At 36.6% G+C, this 26,822-nt stretch overlaps 2 protein-coding genes across 6 annotated transcripts; both read right to left on the reverse strand.

The window, feature by feature from the left end:
* Positions 1-95: 95 nt before the first annotated feature.
* Positions 96-10,917, reverse strand: ubtf (upstream binding transcription factor). 3 transcript variants are annotated; one of them, XM_060893341.1, is made up of 21 exons: positions 10,375-10,917; positions 7,660-7,711; positions 7,380-7,558; positions 7,136-7,219; positions 6,688-6,843; positions 6,474-6,538; positions 6,218-6,344; positions 5,990-6,100; positions 5,629-5,762; positions 5,292-5,433; positions 5,052-5,093; positions 4,817-4,927; positions 4,558-4,713; positions 4,148-4,294; positions 3,922-4,032; positions 3,575-3,663; positions 3,283-3,472; positions 2,799-2,846; positions 2,634-2,699; positions 2,434-2,541; positions 96-2,153 (listed from the first exon to the last, which is right to left on the reverse strand). In XM_060893341.1, the coding sequence occupies exons 2-21, from the start codon at positions 7,694-7,696 to the stop codon at positions 2,052-2,054; spliced, it is 2,205 nt and encodes a 734-aa protein (XP_060749324.1). In that variant the 5' UTR covers positions 7,697-7,711; positions 10,375-10,917; the 3' UTR covers positions 96-2,051. The 3 variants fall into 3 exon arrangements, with proteins under 3 accessions (XP_060749324.1, XP_060749322.1, XP_060749323.1); XM_060893339.1 differs by having other exon boundaries at positions 2,431-2,541; positions 10,375-10,916; XM_060893340.1 differs by lacking the exon at positions 10,375-10,917 and adding an exon at positions 9,850-10,055 and having other exon boundaries at positions 2,431-2,541.
* A 1,756-nt stretch (positions 10,918-12,673) lies between these two features.
* On the reverse strand, positions 12,674-26,778 carry slc4a1a (solute carrier family 4 member 1a (Diego blood group)). 3 transcript variants are annotated; one of them, XM_060892151.1, is made up of 21 exons: positions 26,589-26,778; positions 23,153-23,202; positions 23,019-23,074; positions 21,965-22,068; positions 21,146-21,192; positions 20,871-21,036; positions 20,254-20,389; positions 20,010-20,076; positions 19,258-19,300; positions 18,982-19,166; positions 18,457-18,664; positions 18,131-18,325; positions 17,882-18,030; positions 17,424-17,618; positions 17,038-17,214; positions 16,690-16,779; positions 15,719-15,885; positions 14,839-15,080; positions 14,347-14,516; positions 13,450-13,623; positions 12,674-13,005 (listed from the first exon to the last, which is right to left on the reverse strand). In XM_060892151.1, exons 1-21 carry the CDS (start codon positions 26,752-26,754, stop codon positions 12,928-12,930), a joined length of 2,865 nt encoding a protein of 954 aa, XP_060748134.1. In that variant the 5' UTR covers positions 26,755-26,778; the 3' UTR covers positions 12,674-12,927. The 3 variants fall into 3 exon arrangements, with proteins under 3 accessions (XP_060748134.1, XP_060748133.1, XP_060748136.1); XM_060892150.1 differs by having other exon boundaries at positions 18,131-18,328; XM_060892153.1 differs by having other exon boundaries at positions 18,131-18,328; positions 23,153-23,247; positions 26,589-26,726.
* Between the last annotated feature and the right edge of the window lie 44 nt (positions 26,779-26,822).

The following is a 26,822-nucleotide window of genomic DNA, read 5'->3' on the forward strand; positions in this document are numbered from 1 at the left end:
CCTGAATTACATTCAAGGGGGAAAAAAATAGATTACGGATTTAAATAATTTATAAAGACAATGTTTAAAAAAATAAAAAAAAAAACAGTCAGACATTTTGCTAAAGACAGTTTTATTTGTTCAAATGGTATATTCCAGGAATAGAACACCTCTGACTATAGAAAACATCCAAATGTTCCAAATTAGCAGTACAAATTTCATGTTTTTTTTTGCCATTTCTACAAATAAACAAATAGCTGAGGGGTATAAAAACTAAAACAAATTTAAAATTTTCCTCCTCAGAGCAAATGACAAACTAATCCAGACCAGTGGCTGCTGCAAGCAGCGCATAGGGAAGCTTGGTCAAATGAGAATACAAATTAAACCATGGTCACTCAATAAAAATTAAAAAAAAAAAAAAAAAAAAAAAAAAATTATATTTACAATTACCATACAACAGCAGTGAACCAGATCCATCCACACCAATCTCATCAATTCTAATCCTATTGCCAAATCTACAGTGGGTTCCATAGCTGCTATGCTCCTCAACAAATGTCATAAATAAGCGGTTTCATTTAAGAAGATAGATATATAGACACACATCATCACGTCTTGTTCATTCAGAGGGGAACAGACGCAACAACTCTGGGCCTCCTATAATGTTGTGTTGGGGCATAAAACAGTGAAAGTGATCTGAGTGGTGTGCTCACACAGCTCAAAAACTAGCAACATCTTAAAATGTTTATGCATTTTTTTTTCTTTTTCCAAACGCAGGGCACAAATAAAAGGGGAAAAAAAAAACAGCTACCCCATACTGTTCATATATACAGAACATAAAGGACCTCTCCTCTGTTAAATAAACCATTTGTTTACATTCCTTGAGCTGGTGCGTATCAGAATGCATCAGTAACTATAAAAAAAATTCAAATAGGTTAAAGGGAAGGAGACACCGAGAGGACCGTCAGCAGATGAGGCTGTTTGAGATAAGTGCAAGAAAAAAAAATCAAATACATACTAGACATTTAAAATAAAGCAATATATTTAAAAAACAAACTATTTTTAAAAAGAAAATGTGTAGCCCTGAAAAACAAATTAAAATAAATAAAGCTAAATAGGAAAAAAGTTGGACTAAACAAACCAAAACCAATTACAATCCCTAAGTAATAATTTGATTTCGGGGAGGAGATTCCTCTCAAAACTGTACCACATCTGGGCAAAATATAATATTTTGGCTATTTTATTTTTTATTTTAAAGACTTTAAAGCAATTACTTGAGAATTGTTAAAATCCAACAACAACAAAAAAGGAATCTCTGCCATTTATACAAAAGGAGGGAAAACAGAAAACATGGATGGAGGAGATTCAAGCGCCAACACCTAAAAAGCACCAGAGATGGGTGGCTTATTTACATGCAATCCACATGGACTGGCATTCAAAAAAATAAATCACTTCACTGTTCCTAAAGTTACCACATAATGAACCAAAAAGCAAAATTACACCACTACAGCAGGACAGGGGAAAAAAAAAAAACATTAAAAAAAAAGGAAAAAAGTGATGTAGATTAGACTAGAGAGGAGAATCATTTGTTTCACTTCAACTCCTCAGAGAAACCCACTGAGCTACAAGATTCTTTGGCTCATGGGTCCCTGATTCCCCTAAAAAAGACTGGAAAAGAACCCATACTTTTCCTTCAAATAACCCTTCAAAACAATGCCACAAAATGTGATGGTAAGAAAAAGGTTTGAAATCCTCAAAGATCTTAAAATATAAATCACTCACATGGGATCATTTATCTTTGACTAAAGTTACAATTGTGTGTTACCCATGGGGAATTTAGAAATCCTCTCAGTCCTCAATAAACTCATCAGGCAAGCTCAGCCAGGCAAGTAGATGAGGTGAGGAAAAGGCTAAAGCAAAAGGAAGGCGTGTGAGAGATGCAAATGGACGAGATGGTGCAGTGGAAAACTCCCCATGGTGGCTGGAGGAGTGCACTGCTGGACCAAGGCTCTGCCTCATGGCTCAGTTCACAGGGTCTGTGGCAGTCTGTGGGCTTGCACTGCTCCAGCTCCCCCTCACTCGGGGTCAGAGTCAGAGGAATCCTCTGAGCTGGATGCACTGCTGCTGCTCTCAGATTTATTCTCCTTATCCTCTGCCTCTTCATCCTCTTCCTCATTCTGTAATACATAAATCTAAAAAAATCAGCAGGTTTTCCTTTTCACAAGTTTATGCAAAACTAACACACAAAAGCACACATTCAGCTAACATACACAAAAGCAACAGAACTAACATACACAAAAGCAACAGATTCTTTTTTTTTTTTTTTTTAAACAAATTATTCATCATGCAAGAATTTTTTTCTTCTATTACAATAATGTTTTAAAAACCCAGCAATTTATTGCTTGGGGCTTGTAAATATAACAGAATACCAATTCATAATTCTAGATTTCTCACATCATCATCATCTTCATCTTCTTCATCATCCCCTTCTTCACTCTCCTCTGCACTGGATGATCCCTCCTCAGACTCCTTCTCCTCCTCCTCTTCATCTTCCTCCTCTTCATCCTATATATTGTAAAAATAAGACAAATGTTGCATCACTGGTATTTCATCATCCTACGAAAGATATTTATTAATAAGAATGTTGAGGTACTTACTGAGGTCTTAGGCTTGGCTTTCTGTTTAGCACGGGTACCACCTGGTTTACTTGTGCTTCTCCTTTTCTAAAAAGGAGAGAAAAAAGAAAAGAATGTAGTCCAATGAGAAGGTCAGCAAAGAGACTAGAAAGACAAGTATACCAAAAAGGGTTATTACTAACTTACCAAGGTATTGTATTCCTTATACGCAGTTCTCACTTGAGAGGATACGCTCTGTAAAAAATGATTATCATTCAGTGCAACATCCACCAAAATGAATGATATACAATAAGACTGACTGCTCAATATCTGTTTTAAGCAATCCCTTAATGTTCCACCACCTAGCACATATTTCAGGTAGGCAAGTATATTTGACAGTGGTTTTGAAGTTCAAATCGCATGCTATCCAAGTTGGAATGCCTAAATGAGCTTTCTAATCTAACATGGAACACGACTGACAGGCAAGTGGATTTGCTTCCTTGTGATTTGTTAGATGCTGATAGTTCACACCTTTTCTGATCATTTTTCTCTCCCATTTAAAGAGGCAGCACAGAAGCATTAGTAGATATTTTATTCATGGCCACTGGAATATGATAAATGTTAAGTGTTTAATAATCCTAGTAATTGCCAACCCCACATTTGAAACTGAAAACATGGGAGAAGGAAGTACCGCTAGCCACTGTTCAAGCTGCACTTTGTATTGCCTCTGTTTCTCCTCTGCAATTTTCTTGTAGCAGTCTTTCTCCTTCTGCGGAAGGCTCTGCCAACGGCCACCGATTTCAGTCATACGCTCTTTCATGGGCAGATGGTTCAGCTCCCCATTAGAGAGCATTTCCTGAGAAAACTTCTGGTAGCCGTTTCTGAAAGAACAAAATTTAAACATCAGTGACAGAGTCAGTCTTAAATAGCTGATATTCAACAGCTGATGACTATATTACAAAACACAATCCATAAATACTTACGATGGTGGCTTTTTAGGCTCTCCTTCAAATTTTATCTTCTTCCCAGAGGCAACCACACCAGCAGGAGAGCGCATCTCACTAAGTTCTCTCTGACAGGAAATAGACAGGAAACTACGTTGTTACTTTCAAATTCTGCATAAATAATCGAGTACATCATGAAGCTTAATTTCTCAAGTAGTTAAACTGTCAAAATAACTGTCGAAACGTGAACACGAATAACATTTTCCAAGATTAAGATGCTTACTAGAGACCTTATTTTGTGAAGAATGATTGTGTTAAAGTTAGTAATCATAACTTTCTACATAACATAAGTTAGTCTAATTAAACTTTAAGCAAGTCTTGCTTACTTCATATCTCTTCTGGTCCTCTGCAGCCTTTTTGATCCACATGATTTTCTCTTTCTTTTCCATAGTGGTCCAAGCTGCCTCCATGGTTTTTTGTGCCTTTGATCGGTCGTTCTACCAAAAAAAAAAAAAAAAAGAGAGGAAATTGACAGAAAGTAAGGTTTTAGGACAAATCTATGACATAAATCATACCTCTAGTTGAAGAAAAAAAAAGACTACATATTTCTACCTTAAACCTGGCCAAGTAATCACCAATGACACTGTGCTGCCAAATTTCCTGTGCAGTCTTTGGTGGATCCGGCAGTTTGCTTTGCTCATCTTTCCCTCGTTTCTCTGACTCTGCCTTCAGCACTGCCTCCAAGTTCTTGTATTTTTCCTGTAAGATAGAGTTCCACGGGTGAAAACCTGTACAGTGATGCTGTAAGATACTTTGAGTATACTTGATTTTATGGATGGTTTAAAGTATGGTTTAAAGGTAATTAAGTGCCTTATATAAACATTATATTTGATTACTGTCTATTGTCAAGACTAACTGTATGGCTGCAGAAGCTGTATAGCTGCAGAAAAACCATGCAATAAAATCTGTTGCTGACGGTTCCAGCATAATCAATTGCTGTTCTTTTTCATGCAACATGTTACCTTCTTCTTGTCTGAGAGGTCATTCCACATTCGGGCCAGAAGTCTAGTTAGTTCACTATCAGACAAGTCAGGCCTCTCCTGCTGAAGTTTCGGCCTCTTTTCCTCAGCAAATATAAACATGGCAGAGATTGGTCGCTTTGGTTTAACAGGACTACTCTGTTTACATAAGGCACAAAGGGAAAATGATAAACATAAACCACAAAGGATAACAAAAGACAGAATTATGCATAGAAGGCAAGATATAGATAAATACACTGACCTTTGCTTTAGAGCTCTTTTTGGAACCGGGGGCGGTAACACCAGTGGATTTTTTAAATCCGACCATCTTTTGCTCTGACAAGATTCTCTGCTGTTCTTCCTCTGAAATGCTCTGCAGAACAGAGAATATTAAAACGCAAATTTACAAAATGTTTCATTGAAATAAATAAATGAATCAATTCATTAATAAATGAATAAATAAACAAACAAAAATAAATAAATGGATTATCACTTACACACAGGAATCGGTTCATCTCAACTTCATATTCTTTCTTTTTCTGAAATAAAAAAAAAAGTAAAAGGTCATGAAAGATGAGTGCAAACGCTGAGTTTTGCTTTAAAATAAATCAGTTTCTAATAGGGTATGTACATTTAGATAACTTGGTACACAGAGCTATTCATTATATCAGTACATTGTTTGCACTGCGGGTCTTGTATGTGAGCAGTCTGATGTATTCTGTAAATTACTCTCTGACCTGCTCACAGCGTTTTTGATAGGCGTCTTTCTCGTTCTGTTTGAGCAGTTTCCAGCGCTGACTGCACATGACCATGCGCTCAGTGCTTGGAACATCCTTCATGCCAGACATAAGCTCAGCACAGAACAGAGAGTAACCGTTCCTAGAGGGACAGCATGAGAAATCAATAGAAGAGTGATTATCAGAAAATGTTACAGAGTAACGAAGAAAGATAATGAACGCAAATTTGGATCTACCAACTACTGCAATTTCCTACACTAAATGACAAACAATCCAGATAATCTGCAGCCCAAGACAACGACGATCATACATTCTCAATGGAATTCTGCATACTTACGATGGGGGTTTGCCTGGTCGCCCATCAAACTTGTCCTTCAGCTGTCTTTCTGCTTTTGTCAAAGTGGTCTTGACGATATTGTCTTCCGTCAGGTTCAGTTGCGGGTGTTGTTGAATGAACTCCCGCATTATCTCCTAAACAAATTGTAGGGTTCACAGCTTTACAACCCAGAACTGGTCCAAAATGTAGCTTATGTATAGCTTTTGTTGATGTTTATTGATGTGCAAGTATAAAGCCAAAAAGTTCAAAAATATATGCATACATGAAATAAGCAAGACAACACACATTGCTGATAATCATTTAAAGCACTTGTGCATCTGAATTAATTCAAACAGTAAGTGGATACTCAAGCTGCTCGCACCTCATACTGCTTATGTTGCTCCAGAGATTTAGTGATCCACTTCAATCTCTTTTTATCTGGAAGCTGTGTCCACTTTTTCCCCAGACTGTCTTTAATGTCTTTGGTTGTGGCCTGGACAATGAAACACAATATCCAACGCTTTACAATCATGCGCATATAACAAATGGTATCTGAGTTAATTAACTAAAATACTAATACGGTATGAAGGGATGGGTCGATGGAAATTACCTCAGGGTGAATTTTGAGATAAGCTCTTTTCTCATGGTTGTACCACAGCTGCTGTGGAGTCATAGGTTTCTCTGGTACATTGGACGCTTTCTTGCCCGTGTTCTCCAGCAGGTCTGGATGATCTTCCCTAAATAAATAGATAACCCTTAAAATCATAAAAACTGAAGAACACAACCCAGACACAGGCATAAACAAATCTAAACATCTCTAAAAGAAATTGCTTTTCATTAATTATTTTACAGACATGTCCACTTACCTGAATTTTGACATGTTAATTTCAAAAGTTTCCTTTTCTTTAAGAAAATCATTCACATATTTCTCCTGAAAAAAGAAAATAAGCAAATTTCAGTTTTGTAATTCAAATAGAAAATGTAATCTTACAAACTATTAGTATTAACATTGTATTCTAGAAACAGATGCCTAAAAAGTCTCTCCAATAAACATCAGTGCATGTAATCATGTCCTTGCACCTTTTTACGTTCAGGCAGCTCCTTGTACTTTTTGGAAAGGATCTTTGTAAGGTCCAGATTGCTCATCTCAGGGTGAAGTTTAGCATACTTTGCTCTCTTTTCCATGAAGAAGCGGAAGTATGGGGTCAGTGGCTTCTTAGGGAAGTCTGGGTGTTTCTGGTGAAAGAACGAAAACAAAGCTAATGTTTTTTTTTTTTTTTGTTTACAAACCCTAATTAAAAATTACACATGCTAAAGTGATTAAAATGTGGAGTGTAAATTTAGCAGCACACAAAGGAGCTGTTTTATAACAATCAAGTGTTCAATGTCAAAAACTCATTGGAGAAGTTAGACATGTTAAAACAATTACATGACATATGTATAAAACCCCCACATGCTCTGTTTCTCCAGGGAATAATGTTGCTAAGACGTTTAGGAATTCTGTAGAAAGCAGAAAACATCGAATTACCTTCAGTTTTTTTCCTTTATAAGGATTCTTGATGTAGTCTTGAGCATCCACAATTAACTCTGTCAATGTGCGGAATTTACGGATCTGAAAAAAGAAAACAGTGACAAAAGTTACATGGAAATTTATCTACACCTCTTTCTAGTTGCTAAAGTTAGATTACAATATGCCCCGATGAAGGAAATCATTACTATTTTCTAGTATATCCCCCCCCCCCATGTTATCCAGTGAATGACACAATCCTCACCTCTCTTGAGACCTCAAGCCACTTCTGTTTGCACATCTCAGCTGAGTACGTGTTAAAAGCAACTTTTCCCCAGTCAAGATGAGCTTCAGTTGTTTTATACTTGGTCAGGTCCTTCTCTGGCAGATTCACTTTCATGCAATCCAAGAGTTTCAGTAAATCATCCTGGGCCCAAACTACAACTGTGAAGAGTTAAGGTTGGGGTTACAATTTGCATGCAGAAAATAGATGCACATTCCTCGAAGCAACACTAAAAACCTGTGAACTGACAACAATATCTTACCTGGCTCTTTACTGGTGGAATCCATGCCTCCATTCATTTTTGAATATCACTTCTAGAAACACAAAAATATAAATGAACAATAACGTACATGTTCTGCAGCACTTTCTCGACTCGTTTCAGATGCACAGATCTACCAAAAACGTTGCCTGAAAAACAGTCCAATTGAGGGTGCTAGACGTCTCTCTTGCAACTGACCACTCTTTTTTGTTGGCGTGCACCACCATCGTTCTCTCCTGCCAAAATAAACTAAGTGAGGGAAATCCTAACCAAATCCTGCATAAATAAATAACCAAAAGGTCGCTACTTTAAACCCAAACAGGCTTGGACCCCAGAAAAAGACCCAATAAAATTTTCAATTCAGTTTCAACCTTTTAAAAAACATGCATTCGTGTAATTTTTGGAGATATAGTTTCAAATAATAAAATAAATATATTTTTAAAAAAATTGTGAGGATGCATTTCATCTAAATACACGTTGACTAACTTCTAATTTTGTATGGTTGATTTGAGGCATATGACGCAGTTTGAAAAACCATTATAAAACACCCTAAAGGAATGAGGGCTTAACTCTATGGAGTGGAATTAAAACCCAGCCCAACACATAATAGTTGTTCATTACGCCGCCCCTAACCGTTTACACGCTGCATCAGGAGACAGAGCCGGTTGCCTCAAATAACTCTGCACTCGATACGAAACACAGCAACCAAATCCGTCTAATCTTCCATTTTGTGTCCCCGCACTAAGGCTTTTGGGAGAATGCACAAGTCTGCGGACATTTTGCGTCGACCGTTTCGCCTACCGGTCGTTTCTCGCCGCGGAATGGCGTTTTTTCGGAGCAGACTGGATGCTGGGAGGGAACGTTACAGCGGAAGGAGGAAGGACGGGCAGCTGGAGGCGACCAGCTGATCACGGAATGGATCCGCTTTCTTTCGCTCTCGGTCGAGGCGGGAACGGAGACCAGTGAGGAGACATGACTACAACGTGCACAGACTCGAGTCCGCCTCAGTGCTAACGGGGCGCGAGGAGCTCCGCTTCCGCCATGGAGGGGGTTTCTGCGTCGCGCTGCTGTTTATTACACGACCCGTTTGTTTGACTGAGTGGAAAAAAAAGTCAATTTTCTGAACCTTCAGTCGACGTTTGAAAACACCACGTTGTGTGTTTTGTATGTGGAAAGGTTGATTTAGCCACAAAGTGACTCGACAGATTTTCCAGGGCGAGGCGCTGCCATTACTGAAGCTGTAACGGTAATGGCGACGTCTGAACCGACCCGACTGAGTCGAGCTCTAAACAGACACCAAGGGAAGGCGAAATCAGCCCAAATACCACAAATCGACCTGATAGTTTGCTCGATCTACACATTTTCTTTTAGAGAAATTGTAAAAATGTGAATTTTACTTTCTTAAACGTTTTTTTTTAATTAACCAGCATTAACTTCCTTTTACAATAGATTCCTTAGAACCGACACAGAAATGGAGCTCGAACGAGTTGTGAATATGGAAAATATTAAATTAACTGTAACATACACTGCGATGATAAAAGTCGATTATATTGTATAAACGATACTTTAAATAACGTATTTATGGACAAAAACGCGAGCTAGCATTCATGGCGTGCTAAGCGACCTATCACTGACCTACACTAGCAAGGCGGCTAGGACCTGCTAGCTAGCTAGCTTCGGGTCTCCTCAACCGAAAAACAGTGGAGCCGTAATTCGTTAAAACACCACAAAATACACCAGCAGGTTCTGAAAAAGCCCTGTTAGTATTCCGGGTGTTCCGTTTACAGCCTTACCGTAAAACCTGCTCGTTACCTCGACGTTCCGTTGACGTGGAGACTAACCGGAGTGAACGCGGTGTCGGTCGCCGTATGGCGGCGTTCGGGAGCTGGTCCTTTAATGGCTTGGACAAGAATAAAGAAAAACAAATGTCACCAAGCTCCAAGCGCGATGTCTAAGTCTCAGCAGTGTCTGGTTTAAAAATCTGTGATAAATTCTTCATTTAAAGAGCCGAACGCACACATTTTAAGCGTAACACGAAAGGAAAAAAATGAACAGCCGAGACTCAGAGCAGATCGCTGGCGTGACGACTGTTCTAGAGCCGCCATGCTGCTTCCACCTCACGGTGCTCTCAATCACCCGCGCTGTCGAGGTGGGAAACGCGTTAAAACACCAAGCCGTGGCTTAGGAACTTACCCGGTTTACTTCTGTAACATCAGCGGATGGTAGAGAGACACGAGTGTGAGCACGAGCTCGGGTTTCTCGGTTGTAAGAAGCCGCGCGAGTGAAAGACAGGACGAGCCCGTGGTGAGGTATTTAACCGAAGCTCCCTGATGGCTAACCGGAGGCGGCCGGTTCTGCTCGCGCACAGACAGCCTCATGGAGTCCTCACACAGCGTGTAGATAAACGATTTCACACGTTTTATCTATATAAAACGTTTTTTTACGATCAGGTCGTACAAATAAAAACAAAACCCTCTTTTGAATTAAACTGTTTTTGGGGGTTTTTTTTGCGGTTAGTGTCTCGCGCACGGGAAATTTCGCTAACGCGACCTCGGAATGTACTTTATACACCCTGCAGCAGGCAAGTCGGTCTGAAGACAACGTGTTTTTATAAAAATTAAAAAAAAAATAATAATCTAAACAAAAATGTTTTGTCTGGAATCTGGGTGTAAAAGACAAACAAAAACACATGTAAATGTAAACTGTGCTGTAGTTTACCTCAGGCAGGCGGTTAAAAACCCAGCGGTTGTTGTTGTTGAGACGAAGACGACGACGACGAAGAAGAAACAGGCGGCGGCGAGTTCGACCTGTCGCAGCGCGCGCGTGGTTGGAAACTGCTTGTGTGGAACGAGGGGAGGGTTGAACGTTGGCCAGCCGCGCGCCGCCGGTCCAGGGCACGAGGCTCCTCCAGTCCCCGCAGAGCCGCGAGACTTTTTTTCCCCCCGCCTCCATCTCTCTCGCTCTCGCGCGCTCTCCCTCTCCCCCTTTTCCAGTCAGCGCGCGCTCCGACCCGAACATTTCTCTTTCGCAAGCGAGAGACATCCGTCTGCTCCTTTCTTTCCTTTCCTTTCCTTTCCTTTCACCCAACCTCGAGCGCCAAGAACCTTTTCGCTTCTCCGGTTGCACGAGCTGACTGATCACGACATCCAAACGGAGAGTAAGCAAATAAAACCGAAATGTGCTTTTTAACTGCATTCATAACCTCATTAATAAATAAACACAGTCGATGCATGTATTGATGGTTTGTGTGTGATCCTTATGAACGGGGGAAGGGGATAATCTGCAAAGTTCCTACACTACAAAGCTTTAAAACTCATAAGTAGTGCACTTTTACACACAGATCCAATCTTTCCCCTCTTTTTTAACACTCTGTTTGACAGCTACATCTTTCTCCCAGCCTTTAAAATATCATTCATCTCCACCTTGCGTGTTTGTGGGCGTCCCTCCAATCCGGCCAATCAAATGCTCTCAGATTTGGTCAAAACAAATGATTTACCAATCAGCGATCAGCTTCCTAAAAAACATAAGCACTACATAGAGCACTTACAGCTCTGTCACTGCTCTCTGTCTCATATATCTCTCATTTCTGTATGACATAACAGTCTTGTAAAACAATTTCCATGAATTGAGACCAAAAGTGTTTCATACAAATGAAAATGGCAAAGAAAATATTTGTGCCCCAAAGTTGTAGTAAATAATAATTACAGAAATTAGTCATAATAGTTAATAATATAAATAATATTAGTGCCAGTGTTTGCACACCCTTCCCTTATTGTGATAACTATTCTCTAGTAACATGGATGTCCATTGTGTGACTTTATAATTGTCTTAGAACAATAGACAGGTTAACTCTTTCATATCTTCTGGGAAACTTCTGAAATTAATATTTTAAACATATCTATTAAAAAGCGTAACTTCAAACATTTGCACTTTTCTCAATGTTTAGTTCAGTTGTAAGTGTATTCACGTAGTCATGAATCTGTATATTTCTATATGGAATCTACTTTGTTATTGAAGATGATTTACTATTATTTATTTACTATTAATAATGCACACACACACACACACACAGTATTGTTATGTGGGTGTTGGTACTACACTATAGTGTAGTACCAATATCCAGGCTTGAGATCTTTGACATTAACATATGTACATGTTAGTTTCACACACACACACACACACACACACACACACACACACACACATATATATATATATATATATATATATATATATATATATATATGTATATATATAAAACATCCCGTAATGTTTGTATGACTCAGTTTATTACTTTTAATTCCCTTTATTCCTTTTCCCCATAACATTTGTCTGAAAATAACCATCATATCTCATTTTACTATGTGTCTTCTAATGAAGGTCAATATCGATTGAAATAAAGAACATTTATTTCTTCTTTATAAATGAAGATAAAGAAAGATAAATCTTTAAAATAAAGATTATTTTAGTAATATAATTTTAATAGTTACACAATTTGCAACACAGGATTAAATATCAAAGAATTATAACAATAAAACAGAATGTACATTCATCACTATTCTATATCACTCAGATTTCTAAAATATTCAAGATTTTAACTGCAACAACAAATATTCAGCAAGTCCTAGACTAAAATAAGAAAAAAAATACAGACATGACTTTTGAAACAAATATCAATCAATCAATCAAAAAAAAAAAAAAAAAAAGACACAGAGTGATAATGTAGCTGCTGTCAATGTAGAAATACAAAATTTGCATAATACAATGTTTAATCTGAAACACTGGCTGCATAAAATATAGCTTTTGCATAGAGCATAAAAAAGAAGTTAAAACATTAACTTCTTAAACTTAATATTAAACACTATTAGCTAATGGCTTTTATATATATATATACATATATAAATATATATATATATATATATATATATATATATATATATATATATACACACACACATACATATATATATATATATATATATATATATATATATATATATATATATATATATATATATATATGTGTGTGTGTGTGTGTATGTATATATAGTAAAAACAATACAAAATCTAATTATCCAAAAACGAAAGCAAAACAGTCACAGAAAAAAGGTATTAATGATCTATTCAGTAGTGGAAAAGGATTAAAGTCAGAAAAAGATTGATGAAGCTTGGTTCCATGCTATAATTCCTGTGATACTTTAATGAAGGCACTGGACAGAGTTTAAGGCATGATGCTGAAGCTCACAGGTTCCATGATATGCAAGAAGTCATTTATGAGAAGGGACACTCGTCATACACATCCACTCCCTGCTCCTCCTCAAATGTCACCTTTGCATCATCCGAATCCAACTATGACGGGATAAAACACAACATTTGCATTCACAAAACACTACATGAGACAGAAAGCTATTAATGTAGGTGATACAATGTCTGTTATAAATAGAGCATACAAAATGAAAGAAATTATAATTTAAGCAGAAATAGAAAAAGGTCATGTAGTGAACATTTAGATATCCAGTCTGAGAAAAGTTCAATTGAATGCTGCATCTAATATTAAATATGATAAATATGCTCTATTAAATAATTTGTTTAGCCTGTGCCTTTATAAACATCTACAATCTGAAGTGTAATATACAGTAATATTTCTTATGTTGTTTCTTCCTGTAGGGTGATGCAACTTTGCACCTAAATGTGTGTAGCATGTGTATGAAGTATAGATGTTTTTACTCTTGTCTTGTAGACGTTCTTACTCTCAGTCACTAATGCCATGTACATGACTGCTAAGCCACTTACGCATTTCATCTCTGTGGTAGTGTAGAGGCGCCCAGTCAAGAGAATACGAAGAGGGACGGTAAGTATGAGGACAAACGGCAGGGCCAATGAAGCTTTGGTGGATTTCACCGCCCAAAGGACGCCCAAACACACCAGCTGGATAAAGGTGAAGAGGTGCATTCTCCAAGTTTTTACCTAAACAGGAAACAAACAGAGAATCAGTGTTGAAAACTATGAAATTAGTGAAAGCGCTGTAATGCATTATAATAACAACGAGCATTTGGGTTTACACAAAATTCATTTTCTGATAATTATTTCTAACAAAACTCAAGCATGTTATCAGGGACAGTAAACATAGATACTGCTTGACAAATGAGTTGATATGAAAAACAATTATTATAAATTATTCAGTAGCTAGCTAATAAGTCAAAAAATGGTTAAGCTAAAAGATAGTGATTTCTCTACGCTGAGCAAAAGCCTGAAAGTGAGAAAAGGGACACAAAACAACACAAAAAAGTGTTGAGTTCTTTTGAATAATTAGACAATTATGACGTCAGTTGCAGGGTAAAAAGGTGCATTTCTGGCCATGGTCATGGCTCATTCACATTCATAATTTCCGCTTAACGATAAACTTTTTTTTTTTTTATGTTTTGTATTAATTGCAAATTTATCAGCATTGCTCAAGTGCTCTATTGAAGTTTTCATTTAATACGTTACTCAGCTATAACAGGAATAAAACGCTTCAGGACAGATTCTATAAATATTCTTTAAAACAGCTGTCATTATGATAAAACAAAATTTGAGCATGTTTAATGATTATTTTATACTATAACATTATGTACAATTTTTTCCAGGCACAAAAAAATAAAAAATAACTTTTATGAAGTTTTAGAATAAAGAATAAAGGTGTTGTCATACTCGAGTGGCGTAGGGATGAGACGGGTGGTACTTTTTGGGCACAATCAGTAGCTGAATGCGATCCCACAGCTGAACGCCACTTAGAGAGGTAATACCCATGTAGAGAAAGATGCCGAACAGAGCTGACATGGGAATCAACTTGAGGACGGGCTCCATAAAGATGGACACACCTGGCAAAAAAAATGACAGACACAGACAATTTTTTTTAGAACAAATACATAGTTTTTGGTACTTGTCTGAAACTAAAATGATTATCCGGATAGTTTTAAGCAATCAGAAACATCATGAAACATTTGACCAAACCGATTATGTTGGTTCTCACTGCGTGCTGCTAGAAATGATGAAATTTGTATTTAAGATGTTTAAACATACTTTATACTAGATTAGCACCAATAGTATTAAAACTACCCCATACATTTTTGAGTAAAGGAAATGTATAATGTATTTATGAATAAAAAAAAAAACACAACGCAACATTAATCCAGTACTCACCAACTAATGCAGCCACGAAAATCCCACTAATCCTCTGCTCCAGCACCTTACTAATCTCTGGTTTAGGGCCTTTGGACATGACAGTGAGGGCATTAGCATGGGTGACAGATCGCACTGTTGCAGCACTAAGCCAGGGGGAACCGAAAAGGGAGGCAATTCCACCCATCACCACTATGAGAAGCAAATCCAAATGGAAGCCAGAGCCCTTCACCATCTTCCTCTCTGGTTTACTTACAATCAGCCTGCAAGGTTGGGAAGAACATCCAGTTCCAGTATATTATGTTGCAAGTTAACAAATAAAACATTATGAAGATTCTGCTATTCTATTAAACATGTCTACAAATTGTTAAGTTTTATGCAGATTTTTGTTCCCACGAACTGATCTTGTTAGTTATAGAGTTAGAAGAAAAAAGCATATGCAATTTTTTTCTGCTATGTTAAATGATTTCTTTTTTTAACTCTTCCAATTGCCATTGAATAATTCCCACCCACTAACCGATTCCTCTAAACGAAACCAATAGAGAAAGGAACGGGCAAACGTATGCCTATTTTAAGACATATGCAGCACTTGGAGTAATTAAGAGGTAATTTCCTTTGATCATGTACATGCTTCAAACTGTGCTAATGTGTCACTTGACTGAATCAAACATCTAATTAACAAGTTTGAAATGGATGAGATAGAGGACAAAAGACACCAGTATATGCAGACTGGGGGTGCTGTAATTGTAGTTAACAGTGGGAAGAGAGAGAGAGAGAGAGAGAGAGAGAGAGAGAGAGAGAGAGAGAGAGAGAGAGAGAGAGAGAGAGAGAGAGAGAGAGAATAAATGATTTACTTTCATTTGAGAGCTCCCAATTATTTTGTATACAAGAAGCTACTCACGTGGTGATCTGAGACTCGAGGAATATGAGAATGAAGACCAGTAAAGCTGGAATGGCACTGCCAAACATTAGCCAAATAGGGAATGTTTCATGTATTCCCAATGGGTTGATAAACCATTCTCTGGCAGAAGTGTTGGTCACACTCAGACCCTTTGGTACGGTCAGTTTCTAAAGGTGGTTAAAAGAAAATGAACGTATATATTAGAACAGACTTGACCACACAAATTGTTTATCATCTTATTCTGATTGAAAAAAATGCATAAATGAAAAATCCATATAGTTCAATTACGTAGATGTGTTGTGATTATTTACTGTACTTGCAAAAATGTAATATATGGCATACTGAGACCGTAAATTTGAATTCAACACTAGAGGTGTTAACATTGATGCCTCACAGTGATGTGACCCTGACCCAATCTGGATCAATTCCAAAATCTAATCATTTCCTTCTTGATGTGAATTTTATATAAATCCTACAAGCATGCAACACTTTATTCTTGAGGCATGGTGCTAACAAGAATCTCAGACAAACAAAACATACTGAGAGACACACAGACAAACATGAAGACTTAATGCCTACACCACTAGAGGCAGAGGCATAAAATTCTCAAAAACATTGTAAATATTTTTAAAATATATATTTAAAAATATTTTTATTAATAAATAAATACAAAATAAATAAATAAATAAATAAATAAATAAATAATGTTTTTATTATTTAAATTATCAAATAAAATGCGGTTTGTTAATTAATTTTTTTATCGAGTAATTCTCTCTTACATTTTATTTTCCAATAAATGTTAGAACAGGAAGTGCCGTTTTCCACTGACACTAATCCAGAAGATATAGAATCAATAGATTTATGACAACAATTTTAAAATTTGATTTATTAACTGATAGCACATTCGGTCATTATTGCTGAAGCAAACCACTTTTACAGTGGGAATATTTAGAAATTATGCTTTCCCAGACCTGTGTTACAACATCTTTAATGCTGACGTCAACTGCAACCATGAGAAAGAGGGCAATGGGAACACCAAAATCTCCAATCATGCGGCGAATCTGGGAAAGGCAGATTATTATTATTACTATCGTTCTCTGAACAAAACAAATACAACAGCTACATGTATAAGTACACCGCACCTACACACATAGTCAACAGCTATAAAGAGTCGTTATTGAAATTAAACAGAAAAATGTGACTCAAATTTGGATATCAAACATAGCTGATGTTTGAAAAGTTGTGTTAATGACATTTTGTTATGTGTTAGATCACTGTAATGATTTTACGTATGATACCAAACTGGGGGTTACATGTACCGGGCCTGGGAGGAAGATGCTATTCTTAAATTGACGGAAGAAGTAGGCAATGAAAAAGCAGCCCAGCATCAAGCACATAGAGAGCAGTGCAGTGTTGGCGTAGGGTCCATTGCTGACTTTTGTGGTGTTGAGTTTAGGATCTGGGTAGTCTAGGATCAGAGGATGAGTTTGGAAAATCTGTACAGAGGAAAAGGATAAAAGTTAAGAGAAGAGCTGAGTACTGATGGTCAGTTAAAGAAATGTTCAATTAATGCATAAACATACATATGACATGTCAGAATTTGAGCTGTCCAAAGGTAAGAACATATTTAAAAAAATATGTAAAAAAAAAAAAACAAATGCTTTAAATAAAATATCACTGAACACCCTTTAATCTTTATGTTTACCTTGATCAGCTTGTAAAAGGTTTCATAGATGAAAATAAGGGAGATGAGGATTGAGAAGATCTCTTGGGTAAAACGAGAGATGAAGCGGACAAGGAAACTAGCCTCTGCCGCGACGACAATCAACACAATGATGATCAGCCACATTCCAACCCATACACGACCCACAATGTACTCGTAGCCCTGCGACTTACAGAACTGACAGACAAACAGACAAACAGGAGCATTTTTTGAACCTACTTCATCCCGTTTAGGAATCACATCTAATCTCCTGTATGTAACCTTTTTTCTATTAATGTGCTATCATAGCGGGATACATGTATACACAGTCATATAGTGATGATTGTACAAGTCTGCATTTGTCGGCAGGTCGTAGAAGGTATTTTACATAATAATTATGCTTGATTATAAGTATATCTCACTTAGTCTCACTCAATCGTTAACTTAAATTGGCAGCCTACTTCAAAGAACGCTTCTTCAAACACCAGCAGTGGCCCACTAAAGCCGATGACCAGCACAGGTTGGGCGGCAAATAGGCAGAAAAAGATTCCCTGTGCACTAGTGGAGATCAAAAGCTCTGACACTCCCATCCATCCTTCTGTCTTATCCGCTAAGAACAACAGAGAGAAAGAAATGTGAGAAGTGAGAACAGTTGAGAATTGAGGTATAGATCTAGAATGGACAAGTTCTACATGGAAATGGATACTCACCCAGAAGTCCTCCAAAGGTGATAGCAGGAGAAAGGGCAGCAAAATAGATGAAAATTATGGCAGAAAACACCTGGGGATTTAAACCATCGATGAAGTCACTCAGGTAATGGCGGTAACGACGCTTGATATCCTTGACCATTCCACCAAATGGAATTCTAGTTCGCACCAATGGATCATCCCGTGGCTGCTCATGCTCTGCTTATATTTGTACATAAAGGAAGGCTTATCATCAGAAATCATTTTATTTTATAGCTTCCAACATATTACCCTAAAAGAAATCTCAGATGAGGTACAGTAATCCTCTACTAATCCTCTTAAGATCTAACCTTTAGGTTTTGCTCCTAATAGGATTCGGGTGTCAGCAGGCCGGAGTCTTTCATGTAGCATCTTCTTTTGGAAGCGGATGATTGGCTGGAGCATGGTCTCGCTCTGGATCTCAGTGGGCGGGATCACAATGCTGCAGTCCATAAAGTCAGCAATGGCATTGGTCAGCTCTTTTTCACTATCAGCAAGATAAGCCTCCAAGCAAAAGACCTTTTGGTGAGAATCAAATAAGGAGACAAGATTGAAGACCAACTGCAACTGATTCTCACACAAGACCAGATAGGAAATTAATGGCAAAATTTTTCCTCATTGTTGCTCAATTCTCCATTTTTCTCCTGTCACAATCATACATTGTTCAAAATGAATATTAATTAACTTGAGACAATATTTTCTGACCAACATGTTTTGATCAAATTGACCTATGAATCCTCTAGTCCCAGACATCCTGCCCCTCAAACCAGGCCACAGAGAACTGCATCACTCTAAATTAGTGTTTAATAATATTTTCTATCCACTTTCTCTCTTACCCAGTCAGCCAGGAGTGTACCCATGGCTCGTCCACTCTCATGGAAATCTATGCCGCTCTCAGTAGGGCCTAACAGGGCAAATATAAAGCGCACAGGCAGTGCAGCCTCCATAATCCCGTCCATCACCACAGAATCATGCAGTCGCACAAATGCCACGACTGGCTTCTGCAGAAAGTCCACCGCTCCTACACACATAGTCATAAAGTAAGAGAAATTCTACTCGCAAAGATAATTATGTTTTATGTAAATGTGTGGCAAATTAGCCATCCTCCTCACCTGATAACACAATAGATGCCTCTATGTCATCACATGTGTCTCTCTGATTGAGAAAAATTGAGAGCAGAATCAGTAGGAGGGACTGGTATTGCAGATTATTGCAAGAAGCTACACTCTTAAAAAAAAGGATTCAAGGAGTGTTTAACAGTTTTTTTTAAGGGATACAACTAAAACCTTTTTTAAAATGGGAAATCCCTTGTTATACATAAAGATTTTTAAGGGTTTTGCCAGAGACCCAAAATGAAACATGTTTTATGTTTAAAGAAATTACATTGCATATTTCCTATGGGTAGAAAAATAGGGTGGTGAATTAACCATTATTTGAAGGATGAATATACACTTAATGGAAACTTTTTGAAAAGGAAGGTTTCTGATATAGAGTCTGACACAGGACCTTTAAGGGTTCTCCTAGAGTGACAAACAAACAAAAAATCCTAGATAAAAGCTAGTCCATTGTAACAGGCTCCAATGGTATACCAGATGGATGCTTGATGGATGAATCAGTATTCACCCTAGGTTCTTTGGATGATTAAGGGCTCAAGCTTTAAAATCTAACTTCTCTAAAACTAAACCATTCTTTTGTAGATTTGTTATATAAAATCCTTTAGGCCCTTGAATGAAATTTTTGAAAGAGTGTAGATGGATGAATAGGTGCAGTATTTAATATATATATATATGTGTATATATACATATATATATATATACACATATATATATGTATAAGCTAGACCTAACAAATAAGGAATTGCTACCTGTTTGGTGACAGAGAAGGTCTGCATCTCGATGCCTCCTGAGGTAACCTGGGTGCCATCAGTCTGACTGTAAACCAGCAACAAAGTAAGTATAAGTCAGTTCTCATGGTTATGACCAATTTTCCCAATAGAAGTGAGTTTATCCATCTGGATGAACTTAAAACTAATGTCAAGATGTCTTTGGCCCATAAACCAGTCAAGCTCTCATGGCACAATGGACTAACACTGTGTATATGTGTTTTACCTGCGCTTTTCTAACAGTGCCTTCAGCAAGGTTTCCTGATCTGAGCTCCGAATTTCATTCTTTGTCAGAAGTTCATCTACGATCTTCTCAGCAATTACTGTGAAGTCATTTTCCTTCAGGTCCAACAGCACTGCCGCTGCAGATGACCAATCCAAATAAAGTGTTATTTAAATTCACAACAGGAACAATAATATTACTCTTGGTTTATTTTACTTTCTATAAGTGAACTAGTCCTACATACCGCTCAACAAGTGCTATTATTCATTTAGTTTGACTGAGACAGTTTTATACACTTCAAAAATTCTACAAGCTTCTCCATGGTTCCATATGATTAAACCCTCTGTTGTGGGGTTTTTCCCTCAAGGGGACAAGCTGAGAGTGCTAGAGTGAACCACTTTTAAATACTAAGATTTGTAAAACTTATGTTGGTTGAATAAAGGTATATCTTATCTTTATAAAGAATAAAGAATACATTCATTTTATACTGTATATGAATATTTTAAATTCTCCTGTCTTTAGGAAAAACCACACATAAAGTAGAAAAATATGGATAGCAGTATTTTCTGTGTCATTATCTTTACCACACAAATTTCTTCTTGAATGTCCTTGAATCTCACCTGTGCTCATGATCTTGCGGAGCTGAATAAGGCTTCTGAAGGTGAGACAGGAAATGTGTGAGGACCCCCATTTCCCACTGGTTGGATTGAATGTTTCCTCATACCCCACCCAGCGACCGGTCTCCTGCCATTTTATCCCCAACAGCTCGTTCAACTCTACATATGACTGATACAAACACAGAAAGTCACATAATGGAACCCAATTAAAGGTGTGGAGCATGTGTGGTTGTGGGGTTTAAGTGGAATGAGGTGATGTGTACTGGGCATGTGCTTACCTGAGCATCGCCTCTGGTGGTGGCGTTGGTGTTGGTGTTCCAGGCCGCTGTATCATGAGACACATGAGGTAAGACTCGACATAATGTTAAGATACACGAGAAGGATCTTGCCATGGCTTTTAGATTTATACTAAAAGTTTTACCGTGTGGTTTGAATTTAATTTAAAAATAAATGATTTTCAAGATATTTAAGAGTATACTTTGGTTACATATGATAAATTATTTTACGCTGCAAGCTACATTCTATGCAGCAATATGTATTGCTGTTATATCATAGATATCCTACATAAGTGCCTTGCATAAGTACTAACCCTAAAGGAACTTTGTAGTGTTTATTAAAATCGAATTGGGTTTCCATGTGACTAAAAAAATCAATTCTTTGCAAACATTTTTACTGATAATATAAATATAAAAATTTATATATAAATATAAATATATTAATTGCATTAGTATTCACCCTTGCCGTTATTGTAAAACCCCAAAATTAGATCTGTTGTAAACCCTGATTGATAGCTTTCTGGAAAACAGTAGTTTGTCCTAAAACTTGCTTTGATAGCCCTGTGGTCTTTTAGTTAGGTATGATCTCTAACAATCTATAAGCCTTTCAACAAGCCTTTTATTTGACTTCTACTGGCAACAATTTGGAGTGTACCTGTGTGTGTATGTGTGTGTGTGTGTGTGTGTGTTAATTCCAAAATAATATTAAGTTTATTTCAGTTTCAGGTTGTAAAACTACAAAATATGGAAAAGTTTAAGAAGGGTGAATAATTATGGAAGCCAGTTGATACTTTCAGTAAGCACAGATAATGTTTTAGTTACCATCTGGGTGTGTGCTGATGATGTAGTTCTCAGCAGGTTGCCCCTCCTGCTGTTCCTGCCTTTTCTGCTCCAAGTCATAACTCCCTGTACGGTTAGGAAGAGGCCTACACGGGCGACAGAGAGCCCCAACTGAAAAAATGACACTCAGGACTGAATCCTACTGCACATTATTTCGACTCTCACTCTTTGGTCTCACCAGAGTTTATGTATGATAGGCCAGGCTGCGCTCTGTCCTCTTTTTATCATCCTAAAATATGAACAGTAATGTTTAATCTATTATCAGTGAGTCTATGCTAGTCTTTTTTTCTTTCACAGGTCCTGGTGCAACCACACATTAATGAACAGCAGTCTACATGACATTTGGTTATAAAAGATAAGAACACTGCAGTACACTTTTTTAACCAGAAGGTGTGTCTGTTTCTCACCAACAGAGGGCGCTATTTACATTCTGTTGCATTAATGCTTAGATGGTGGTTGTCAGATAGCCATAAATTGTGTTTTTGGCAAATGATGATTAATGAAACATCCTAATAAGTAATTAATTTTATTATAAATAATGGGATGGGATTTAAATTGAGCCTTTGTTTAATAAAATTATATTAATTCGATTTGTGAAGTTGTAAAATTCAAGGAAACAGCTTTAGAGTTTGTATAATGTTCAGAAATAATTATTAAGCGAAATGATATTGATAGTAAAAGACAATTAATTTCTTTTTGCTCGTATAAGATTATTTATCCTTGTTTTGTCATGGTTACTTTCTGTTCTTTTTGCACACGCTCATTATCACAGACTGTGACATAACAAGTATGACTACTGAATGGTTCTTAACCAAAATAAATGAATGCATGACTGAACAAATAAATAAAAGCTGTACTGTATTAACAAAGTGCTGAGAAAAGTGTTAACTACAACATTTAAGGTATTTTAAAGTTATTTCTTTTGTTTGTTTGTGTGTGTGTGTGTGTGTGTGTGTGTGTGTGTGTGTGTGTGTGTGTGTGTGTGTGTGTGTTTATGTGTGTGTGGTTATGTGTGTGCATTGGTGTGATTACTCACATGTTGAATGGTGATGCTGGAGGTGATTCAGCATCCTCATAGGACATGTCATTGTCCTGAGAGGACAGAAGAAAGACAGGGTGAATATTTACTTGTTTTTATAGTAACACATTAGATATTGACATTTTACTCACCCCTGCAAAATTTAAAACAGCTTCCATGAGTAGGGTCTGTTCTCTGTCTTCTGTATAATTTTTCCCCAAAATTTAGAAAAAAAATTACACAGAACCTGTTCACACACACACACACACACACACACACACACACACACACACGCAACAATATGAGATATAGTAATATCAGGTTCCATAAATAACATATGTTTCAATAACAAACTGCCATGATATATGTTAATATCTATCTAACACAATTAATTTTTTTGCACAGCTTCTCCATTGCAGACAAATGAAATACTACACTAATGGATAAACACAACATAATGCCATTTGTTTGTTATTTGATGTATTATGCCAATACATTTTCTCTAACAATATTGTATCACAGGTTTGTGAGTTCTGTATAGGCAAAGCCCTTTTTTTTGTTATCACTGTTTAACCCTTTACAGTTAAATATCCCCACCTCTGTGTCTGTCTTTCTGTCATGTCTGATCCCACATGCACTCACAAACAAGTGTGTAACTTGTTAGATAATGCTTCCTCTGCTATAAAGGATCTCTAGCCCTGCCCTGCTTGACTATATATACCTTGGTAATGAACAAGTCAGGTGTGTTCACACTGGAAAACTGGAACCGGTGCAAAGTAATGAATCACCAGGACAGGGACTTGAAAAGTCCTATGTTAGACTAGTGTTTCTGTGAGATGAGATCTTACAGGGACAGGGAGATTTCTCATGCAGTATGTGCTGTTTTCTGATAAGCCCTGCTATCAGTAGTCACCATTCAGCACAGTGCAACACAATTTGCCTTAAAATTCACTCGCCACAGCAGAACTTATTAAGCCTTAAACTGTATATTGAAATTGTGATACTTGAAGATATAGCTGCTAAAATTGAGTGTAACTCATTTTTGTTAATGGGCCAAATTACACTTAGTTAAAAAAAAACAACAACAATTCCTTTAATTTATACCTATTTACATTAAATACAATGCAATGCAATTGTATTAAAATTGTAGATATACAAAACTCGGCAAAAGGCTGTGCAAAAGGCACATGCAAAGAAATGCTGTAAAACAAATAATGAAATTAAATGTTTCTCCATTATGAGGAGTGAACAGTAATAAATAAAACAAAGCCATTTTGAAATAAGATATATATAATAAAATAATAATAATAATAATAATAATAATAATAATAATAACAACAACAATAATAATTATTATTATTATTATTATTATTATTATTATTATTATTATTATTATGAGTTTCAGGTACAGTGGCATGAAATAGAAATATTTTTCATTTGTACTAAATCTAATTTGCCTAAGATTTTTTGCACAGTAAAATAGTTAAATATTGTATTACAGTGTAGTTCTCCAACTCTGAGTTATATGCCCCCTAGTGGAATAACAGAGCTCTAATTGTTCTTCATTTTTAAATCATTTATATCAGTGTTAAGGATTCTACCTTATGTTGATGGGCTAGATTAGACTAGAGATTAGTATTTAACACCTTGCACTAAACTGTACCACATCATACTCTGGAGGTGACATTGAACCAGTATTGTGTATTTGTATTAAATTGGAGACTTTTAACATAAAACCATGTTCAATAAAGTCAAATTATGTACTTTAAATGAAGGTACCATCAAGCAATGGTTGAATTTAGTACCATTTAGTATTTATTTATTTATTTATTTATTTATTTATTTATTTATTTATCTATCTTTCTATCTATCTATTTATTTATTTATTTATTTATTTAGTTAGTTAGTTAGTTAGTTAGTTAGTTTTCCAGAGCATTGGAGCAACGCTACATATTATAACCCAATCACAAAGTATGGCATGTTACGGAGATGTGTACTACGGCTCATGAATGTGTCTGTCACTCATCGCTCTTTGGCCTATTACGCTACCCACCATCCTCACGTCATAAGTCTGTCAATAGCCTACTTTTAAATTGTATACTATGACCTAATATGATATATGACTAGAGTGATAAGTACAATATATTTATTATATAAAAATAATTATCATTTGCACTTCAAAGATATGACGTGTTGCTAGCTACCTAACATTAGGTAACTAATTAATTAACTAACTAAACAGTTCTTCGTATTCTTCGCTGTGTTCTGCGTATTTTATTTACCCTCAGCATAAAGGTGTCTATTGCTAATTGATTCATTTGTTTGACACATTTGGTTTTCATTAGCACACAAATCTTTGACTGTGCAACACATTATCCTACTTCATTATAGTTTAAAGTACTTAACACCAGTCAACTACAACTATACTCTCTCTAAGTCCACTGCCCTGAAGACTCTTTAGTGGAAATTTTACATATCTTTGACACTTAAGACGTCTTTCATAAATGTTAAATAATCGTACACTTGCATTCAGTATATCATCGCATTGGTTTTAATTCTTCTAGTTTTATTTTTTTTATTTTTTATAATTTTTTCAGAGTATGGCATATTGTTTTGCACATTTAATAGCTACTTTAGACCTTACATAACGTGTTAGCTGCACAGCACGGCAAATTTAAATTTGATCCTTGCTGCGTTTAAGTTATGACTCCGCAAATTTAGAGCGGGAGGTACAATTGTGTTTTGCTTAAAGCAGCTGAATGGCCTGTGTCTGTCTTGTCTGTAGGACAAACCTTCATAGATATGGGAATTATCATACCCACACCACCAGGTTGCACACCCATGCACACCCAAAATGGTCAAACTGGCATCTACAGTACTGCAGACTTTCCCTTGATTTGAAATGCATCAGGTCAATATTTAGTTAATACACTTATTCACTTTCAAATAGATGATTTCTGTTTGTTTTCTTGTAAGATATTTTTTGGTTTAAAAAAAAATTGTTCAAGCTTATATTGTGATATTTAGCTCAAGTAATCAAATTATCTAGCACAAATGTCTTGTCTGGGCATACATTTCATGAAAATTTGAGTGTCTATGATATATTCAGGACTTTCTCAAGGGTTTGTTGAATAGTGGGGATCTTAGATTCCAAAACTGGTTCTATTCTGAAATGAAACCCTGGTTTACACAAAACCTTTAAGGGTTTCTCTAGAGGGAAGAACCATGTGTGATAGTGGGAATCTTTTTTTTTTTAGACTAATAGAATAATTTGAACCTAATTTTTTTTTTTTTTTTTTTTTAAATTCTCATGACCTGATCCTCTATAAAATGTGTAGGAATTCTGCAAAGCAAGAGGCAAGTGGGTTTTTATATAAATAAAATAAAATTAAGTAAGTTCAAATAAAATTACAATTAACATTGCCAACAATATTGTTGCATTCTTGACTTTTTTTATTCTTACAGCATCAGATGCTGACCTACAAATACTTAGTGCGGTTTTCAAGCCGCAAATATATGTACACAAAATTTCACAGTCATATCCACAGATAGTGTTATCAAGTCTCTTATTGAGGAACACTCTCTTACCTGGATCCAGGTGTTTCTGGAGGTTCTTTATTGTCTTGGAGTGTGGAGACCCGCAGCTGCGCTGTGAAACCCGCCGTCTTCCAGGATGGGAGTAACCGTGCAGGAGGTGTAAGAAAGATAGATAGATGGAAAACGCAGAGTGATGGTACGAAAGGGAAACACCCATTCTGACGCCATAGCTTTCTGAGTCACGTAAAGAGAGATGAAGCACAAACTGACGTCTAGCAATAAGCC

Source organism: Tachysurus vachellii, chromosome 18, assembly GCF_030014155.1.
Source record: "Tachysurus vachellii isolate PV-2020 chromosome 18, HZAU_Pvac_v1, whole genome shotgun sequence".
Taxonomy (NCBI): domain Eukaryota; kingdom Metazoa; phylum Chordata; class Actinopteri; order Siluriformes; family Bagridae; genus Tachysurus; species Tachysurus vachellii.